Source organism: Pseudomyrmex gracilis, unplaced genomic scaffold, assembly GCF_002006095.1.
Source record: "Pseudomyrmex gracilis isolate BER0280 unplaced genomic scaffold, ASM200609v1 scaffold_506, whole genome shotgun sequence".
In the NCBI taxonomy this organism is placed as follows: Eukaryota; Metazoa; Arthropoda; class Insecta; order Hymenoptera; family Formicidae; genus Pseudomyrmex; species Pseudomyrmex gracilis.
The window spans coordinates 55,765-63,387 of record NW_018021090.1 but is presented as its reverse complement, the minus strand read 5'-3'; the positions used below and the strand labels follow the sequence as shown (position 1 = coordinate 63,387).

The window sequence follows — 7,623 nt, the reverse complement described above, 5'->3', positions numbered from 1 at the left end:
CTGCTACATTTTTTGAGCAAGTTCTGCTTGATTGATGCAATAATATTTGCATCACGGCATGACATATTTATATTCTTTTTTTTTCTGTTTTTCTGGCGACACTAGTTGAAATAACAGATTATGTTTGAATGCTAGCTATATTGTACTGGCATAATGTGTTATTGCAAACTTTTCAAAATATGATCACTCAGTCTTGGTTATCTGGGATATTTGTAAGCTTATATGTACGTAGTTAGATTTTTATAAGCTATAAAAGTACGACAAAAAAATGTAATGAGACACTCAGATTATGGTTGGAATGTCTAGTTGACAAAAAAAATCGATATTCGTGATGACAATACAGGATATGCTATCATAAAATATATGCTATAAGTCACGTTCACAAATATATGCTATAAGTCATATGCTATAAGTCATATGCTATAAGTTACGTTCAGAAACTCAACAATGCACAGCGATTCAGAGATTGTTACTTATGATTAAATCATACTTTTGAAACTGTGGCAGTTTTGAAGAATAGATCTATCACAAGAGATGATCTCGGTAAATATGCCGATTAGAGGAACAGTTTCCGACAACCTTAAGTTTGTCATATGTTATCAAAGTTATGACCCTGAGTGACCTTCAAAAGGTTTAAAGTAATGCTCACCGTTCGTTGAAAAGTTAGTAATAAAAACTGTGTATAGAGAAAAACGAAAGTTCTGCTTTTTATACATATGCCTCGTATGTATAATATACGACATTTTAGACGTAATATGTCTTATATATAAATGTTTAATATAGAATAAATAAAAGAATAATTATAAAAATTACGATAAGCTTGGAAAATATTATACATGCTTAGTCCCTGAGGATGCACTCTCCGATATAAAAAAACACAAAAAAAAACAAAACTTGGGGATGAGGAAAGTATCAATAGCCGAAAGTACTGCTTGGAAAGTGTATATATATGAAACTTATACACTTATGTGTCTAGTGTTTCCATAGTAGTGTCTTTTTGTAGAGGAATGGAATATACTCCACGCAGATATTTTCCAAGCAGTACTTTCGGCCATTGATACTTTCTCCACTCCCAAGTTTTGTTATTTTTTTATTATATGTGAGAGTGCACTTAGGGACAATCGTAGCCCGTCCCTTTGTGCGTTCTGCCACCTAAGCATGTACTTTCCAAGCTTATCGTACTTTTTATGGTTTTTTTTATTTATTCTATACTAAACATATACATATAAGACATAGGCAATGACGACATAAAAACAAAGATGTATGTTAATATAATATGTCAAGTTCAAAAAGTTATACAAATTATTTACTTAAGAAATGTACGCGATATCCAAAACTGAAGATTTATTTATGAAAACTTCTTTTGGGTGCAACTTTTTAATAAACAGTTTTTTTCAAGCTTCCCTGATTAATTTTTCATTTTAGTAATGAAATAAAGGGGTTGTAAAAAAACGGATTAAAATAACCAAAATTGAGAAAACGCTTATATTTAAGCAATTACATTTTTTGTTAATAACTTTTTAACACAGTAAGCATTATTTAAAACCTTTTGAAAGGTACTCAGGGTCATGACCTTGATAACATTTGACAAACTCAGAGTTAGAAGTTGCTTCCCTAATCAGCATATTTACCTAAAGAGTCGTCTACAATGGAGAGTTGTAGGCCGTAACAGTAAGAAATTGACAAATCACAATCGATTATTCTTCTGTACTTTGTCTGTGATTGGTCAATTTCTTACTATTACGGCCTACAACTCTCCATTGTAGACGGCTCTTAAGAGTATTACCTCGAATAATTTGTTAACTTTCCGCTCCTCTTTTCCCCTTTTCCGCGAGAAAAGATGTCGAGAAAGGTATATAATTTATTATTCCGAGAATTGCCGGCTGTTATCTCTAGTTCAGTGTTCACAGTTTTGGCTTCCTTACAGCATGCTGAAGCGGTGGAAGGGATGCGCACAACAGCAGCGAATTCTACCTGCATAAACTCACTGCTGTTGTGCGCATCTCTTCTACCGCTTCAGCATGCTGTAAGGAAGCTAAAACTGTGAACACTGCTCTAGTTGGCTCGACCACGGTCTCGATCGCCGCAGTCATCCCTACTAATTCGCGCGAAGCTTCGGCTAAGCACTTCTAGGAATTGGTGGAGATCCTGGCACGATACCGGAGAAAAAATTCGGCACGTTAGCATGGAATTACTGTATATATTTATTTTCAAAAGCACTATAGTTTTTTATATTTATTGTATAAACTTCTGCAGAAACACTTTTCATGTGCAATAAATACAGAGAAATTCGAATTTTTGGAACGTCGGTTTATAGATCTCTATTGTCAGTTTTTTCGACAGAACTAAATCTTTTTTAGCACACAAATCTTTTTTTTTGGACTGTATATGGATTGATAAATTCTTTTCTACAATTAAGGGGATCCTAAAATGAATCTGTTTTATCGATAAAACTGAAGTTTTTGCGTACACTAATCTTTTTTTTGACTGTATGAATCGATAAATCCTTATCTACGATTAAAGTACACAGCGCGTCACTGAATTGCGGAATAGGCGCGGGGATCGGAGGGCAAGCGGGGCGGTTGCTCGCCAACGAATCGTACGCAGAGATGCCAGTTCGTGGACTTAGTAAGCATTCAGCATCAAGTGGAGAGGATACGCACACAGGCGACAACCGTGTCCGTGTGCGCTCGGCGCTTCGGCCAATGGTTGGCCAACCACACGGACACGGCTGTCGCCTGTGTGCGTATCCCCTCCACTTGATGCTGAATGCTTACTAAGTCCACGAACTGGCATCTCTGGGTTACGTTCCAAAATCCTACCTTGGTTACTAAAATGCTATATTTTACGTCACGTGTACTATAGTTTTTGGTTATCAAGGTAGGATTTTGGAACGTAACCCTGATCGTACGGCCCGCTTGTCCTCCGATCCCGCGCTTATTCCGCGATTCAGGCTGCGTTCGGGGAGCGCGCTATCAGCGCTATTGCGTCATTCTATCTTTGTTTTACATCTAATGAGCAATAAAGCAATAGAATGATGCAACAGCGCTGATAGCGCGCTCTCCGAACGCAGCCTCAATGACGCGCTGTGTACATACAATAACGAATCCGAAAAGTCCAAATTTATATAACAAAATGAAAAAAAATTCCACAAAATTCAATTTTTTTCATTTTGTTATATAGACTTTTTCAAAATTTACTGCCAGTACTAAAAACCTTATAGTTTATGTCACGTATATTATATACATTTTTAGTACTGGCAGTGAATTTTGGAACACAGCCATAAATTTGGACTTCCCGGATTTCTTATAGTCTGTTCTACATTGATCGCAAGCGCAAACGCAAGGAACAGGTCTGGTAGAATTGACTAATCGTATTGATCAAATCAGCCAATTGACCAGCGTGATTGGTCAATTCTACGAGATCTGTTCCTTGCGTTTGCGCTTGCGATCAATGTAGAACAGACTTAATATGTACAATAACGTACTTTAATTATAGCAAAGAATTTATCAATGCATACTAGCTAAAAAAAGATTTGTGTGCAAAAAAAGACTCAATTTTATCGATAAAACATTATTTTAGAATCCCTTTAACGTATCCTAACCTAACCTTAACCTTGTCCTGTCGAGAAAGAAAAACAGAAAAGTTGAGTTGCCATTGAATTTTAATCGTCAATGAGGGGAAGATAAAGAAGTGAAATAACAACCAGAAGACAGGGCACAAATAGTCGTGTCTCTTCGATCGTACGCAAAGCAGTTGATCGTGCAAAGTCTGATGCCAACATAACGTGTTCCGAACGACGTGTTAGTTTGCGTTGTCCAGGAGAACACTTTTCGAAAACACTCGCGAAATAACATCGTATATTTAGATATATACACAAGTTATAAACACTGTCACATTATTTATCGGGACAAATAATGACGCGAATGTTGTTGACGATATAATAACGAAACAGACGATGATGAAGCGCAACAGTGGTACGTATGTATGTACGTAGATAAAGGCGTACGAAACTGCATGTGCAATCAGAAAATTTTCGAAAAAACAAACGTTATACTATTGTTACGCGATGATTTAAAAGTAACACAAAACGACGCTAAATCTATTTTGAGATAAATACTTTTATGTTCACATTTATGTAAAATATATATTATTTTCGTTAATTGATGCATTCGCCATTCTGCTTTGCTCTTATATGGCGGCGTATTTAAATTTATGAATGGTCGTTCATATTCCAGTTTCAATAGATGTTTAAACTATATTTTAGGTGAATTGTGTGAAGTAGTGTGATAAATGTTTCATTCATTTTTTGCTTATACGCAATGGCTAACTTGGAAAAGAAGTTAATGACAAGCAAAATGATACAAGAAAGATGCAGCAAGTGGGTAGAGTCACAGAAAGATTATTCTTATTCTGAAGAAGATAAGTTAGAGGAACTGGTTGAAAATAGCTGTGAGAATTGGTATAATACCGATTCAGAGTTCGATTCAGTCTCAGAATGCGGTGGTAGGAAACGTAAGGTGGGAACGCTACTGAAAAATGAAATTTTGAATCTGGCATGCGAGTGGAAAGAATGTACATTTCGTAGTGATCATTTAGACAGATTTCTAAAACATGTTTCGAGTCATTTACCACACATACAAATAAGTAAGAAGGATGATAATGATGTTTATGTGTGTCAGTGGAAAGATTGTCCATTTAACAGTGATTTATCTGATGAAATAATGCGACACGTTAATTACCATGCTTATCACACCAAGTTAAAATGTATTGGATCCAATGTTCGAGGAAGAACCAAACTGCCTGTAAGAATTTGTATCGATCATGTAATATTGTATTATAAATAAAAACTAATAGTATAATTTTTTTACAGAGATGCCGCAGAGATCCAGAATGGAGAAATATCATAGATTCACCACCATTGCATTTGTGTAGATGGGAAGAATGTCTAAAAATGTTCACAAATTATCAAATGTATCTGTATCACGTTACCGCGCATGTGATAAATTGTCCACATGGAAATGGAGTGAAGAACAGAGTTGACTGTAAGTGGACCGGATGTACTGGCAAATACAACAGTTTATACAAACTCCGTGAACACTTGAGACATCACACTAAAGAAAAAATAGTTGCTTGTCCAGATTGTGGTGCCACATTTGCATCTAATACTAAATTCCATATACATTGCCAGAGACAAATTCCTTTAGAAGGTAATAGACAAATGTGTATGTATTTGTTTACATAGTTTTTCTCAATCACATATATTACACAGTACAGGGATTTCAATGTTCACACTGCAACAAATTTTACCCAACTGAAAGGATCTTGCGAGATCATATGAGATTCCATGTATTCAACTATAAGTGTTCTCTTTGTGACATGAGTTGTGAATCACCGGCGAGTTTAGCAAAACATGTTAGATATCGTCATGTGTCGACTAGAACGTATCCTTGTCAGTTGTGTTCACATGCTGCAAAATCGCAACAGGATCTTGATTCACACATGACTGTTCACACTAACGGCCCGAATTTTTCCTGTTCTATCGAAGGATGTCGGTATACATGCAAGGGAGCTTACACTTTGGATAGGTAAAACTAAAAATCTTCAATTATTGAAGTTTATTATGCATATTTATTTCAATTACGTATATTTTATTACAGACATATAGAACGAGCACATGGTTTAGAAACACGATGGTATTGTTGTCACGAGTGCCCAATCAAATACCAGAAAAGTTACAGACTGACAAAACACCTTATAGAGACACATCAATTGCAATTACCTAGTGGACATAAACGCTTCCATTACATACGAGACCAAGATGGATGTTATAGACTTCAGATGGTCAGATACGAAGCTGTAGACGAAGAAAACGTATCGCCTGTTGAAGAAGCAAAATTACCAGACACAAAATATAAGATGGAAATATATCAAAAAACTACATCAGTGGAACTGAAAGTAAGCTTTGTAACAAAAAAAAACTAAAAATTTAACTAAAATCACGTTTTTAAAATTTATATTAATTTTTTAAATTTAGATTGTAGAGGATAACGCGGAGGAAGAGACAAACATACGCACTATAATAGATACAAAAGAGAAAATTACTACTGAGAATGAAGTCAATATAGCCATGCCTATTGTATCTAACATTCTAATATCTATAGATGAGATAGATGAGAAAGGGAATATCATAAAAGGACAGTTGATTGAGACACAAGAAACAAATGAGTTACCGTTATCAGCAGAACCATCTTTATTTTTAACGTGATTTTAATATTTTTTATATAAAAGATTGTGACGTATTTTTCTACATAATTGTATAATTCATATATACTAGTTTACATGTAATGGAGAAGTTTTATTTTCAAATGGTAGTTTTATATCGTTATTTTTTAAATTTTGAGTTACCATGTATCACAAATTTTTAAAAAATATTTTACAATCTACTCATAGTTTGATAAATAATGTTTTCAATAATTATACTTAATGAACAAGATGTAAAAATGTGTTATAGTGTAGTTGATTAATGTAAATATAAGAATATTCTGCAACACTTTGCTGAAATTAAATATAGATTTGCATACTATTTAACTTTATTAAAGTTTATATACAGAACGGTCAGATGGTATTATAAAATATGTGAGAAATTGTATGATCCACTAATGGCTAAACATATTTATCAAAACTTCTAAGAAACCTTGTTTTTAAGAAGAAATTATATACAACAATGTATCACACACACATACATTCTTATCTTCTCTTGAAGCCATATTTTTTCCTTTCATAGAAGAGATCTGTCTTTGAACTTCCTAGATTAACTATTTTGGGGCAACCATCTCTCTGAAGAGAAAAAAACATTAATGATTTTGTAGCAGAATCTCAGCTATGCTACATAATGGATATCACTCACATCTTTTTCTTGAATTGTACATTCTTTACAGTAATATGCGTCTGATACGCCGGGACCACCACATATCACACAACGTCCCTGATAAGAACCGTAGTTGCATTCATCACATATTCTTACTAATGTACAAGGTCTCACATAAGAATCACAAATAACACATTTACCATCACATTTCTCGCAAAGCCGACCGATAGCTGAAAAATAATAGTTATACTATGATAAATTATAACTAACAAATACGCTCAACTTAACCTCTACTTACCAACTCCTGGTTGTTTCCGGCAGAAAATTAAATCTGGATGATGCTTTGCCATGCTTCTTAGATATTATTACTCGATTTTATTTAAATAATTCTATGTTCTTCTTTTTTTCTTCTGTGTAGAATGTGCTCTAATCTTAACCTGTTTTTTAAACTTTTTGCAACCTTTTTGTTTGACTTACTTTTTTTTAATTGTTTGCAATTGGTTTGGTTTGGTTTGGTTTGAAGTGTGTTCCGAATTAATTTTTGCTATTTTTCTGATTATAAAGTTGGTAACACTGTAACTAACTTCAGAGAGAAGCCTGAGAGCGGCCATGCCCAGCCGTGGCTAGTCGCGTATCTTCGCAATGAGAGGCACGAGGCCCGAGAAAGGGAGACGCACGAAGTCCAAATATGGGCATAGATGGTCGAGCGTCATTATGCGCCACATGCGCACAAAGCAGCTGGAGAGAGAGGC

At 34.8% G+C, this 7,623-nt stretch overlaps 3 protein-coding genes across 3 annotated transcripts in view; 1 reads left to right on the top strand and 2 right to left on the bottom strand.

The window, feature by feature from the left end:
- Positions 1 to 3,877, bottom strand: part of LOC109860908 (tRNA modification GTPase GTPBP3, mitochondrial) — a 14,776-nt gene extending 10,899 nt beyond the window's left edge. The window contains exon 1 of the mRNA XM_020440323.1: positions 3,707 to 3,877. Within this exon, the coding sequence (XP_020295912.1) occupies positions 3,707 to 3,857 (151 nt within the window). The 5' untranslated portion in view covers positions 3,858 to 3,877. The remainder of the gene's footprint in view (positions 1 to 3,706) is intronic.
- Positions 3,878 to 3,885: 8 nt separating this feature from the next.
- LOC109860907 (histone H4 transcription factor) lies at positions 3,886 to 6,386 on the top strand. Its single transcript, XM_020440322.1, has 6 exons — positions 3,886 to 3,977; positions 4,268 to 4,805; positions 4,874 to 5,210; positions 5,273 to 5,588; positions 5,661 to 5,958; positions 6,038 to 6,386. The coding sequence occupies exons 2-6, from the start codon at positions 4,323 to 4,325 to the stop codon at positions 6,266 to 6,268; spliced, it is 1,665 nt and encodes a 554-aa protein (XP_020295911.1). The 5' UTR covers positions 3,886 to 3,977; positions 4,268 to 4,322; the 3' UTR covers positions 6,269 to 6,386.
- A 227-nt stretch (positions 6,387 to 6,613) lies between these two features.
- Positions 6,614 to 7,459, bottom strand: LOC109860909 (PHD finger-like domain-containing protein 5A). Its single transcript, XM_020440325.1, has 3 exons — positions 7,170 to 7,459; positions 6,911 to 7,101; positions 6,614 to 6,840 (listed from the first exon to the last, which is right to left on the bottom strand). Exons 1-3 carry the CDS (start codon positions 7,219 to 7,221, stop codon positions 6,751 to 6,753), a joined length of 333 nt encoding a protein of 110 aa, XP_020295914.1. The 5' UTR covers positions 7,222 to 7,459; the 3' UTR covers positions 6,614 to 6,750.
- Positions 7,460 to 7,623: the final 164 nt, after the last annotated feature.

What these genes read in the sequence shown, in the direction of transcription:
- LOC109860907 (XM_020440322.1), top strand. Translation starts at nt 4,323, where the DNA reads ATGGCTAACTTGGAAAAGAAGTTAATGACAAGCAAAATGATACAAGAA. An exon ending in GAGGAAGAACCAAACTGCCT is followed by an intron (nt 4,806 to 4,873) that starts GTAAGAATTTGT and finishes ATTTTTTTACAG; the next exon opens with AGATGCCGCAGAGATCCAGA. An exon ending in GGAGCTTACACTTTGGATAG is followed by an intron (nt 5,589 to 5,660) that starts GTAAAACTAAAA and finishes ATTTTATTACAG; the next exon opens with ACATATAGAACGAGCACATG.
- LOC109860909 (XM_020440325.1), bottom strand. Translation starts at nt 7,221, where the DNA reads ATGGCAAAGCATCATCCAGATTTAATTTTCTGCCGGAAACAACCAGGA. An exon ending in CCGGAAACAACCAGGAGTTG is followed by an intron (nt 7,102 to 7,169) that starts GTAAGTAGAGGT and finishes ATTATTTTTCAG; the next exon opens with CTATCGGTCGGCTTTGCGAG. An exon ending in GTACAATTCAAGAAAAAGAT is followed by an intron (nt 6,841 to 6,910) that starts GTGAGTGATATC and finishes TTTTCTCTTCAG; the next exon opens with AGAGATGGTTGCCCCAAAAT.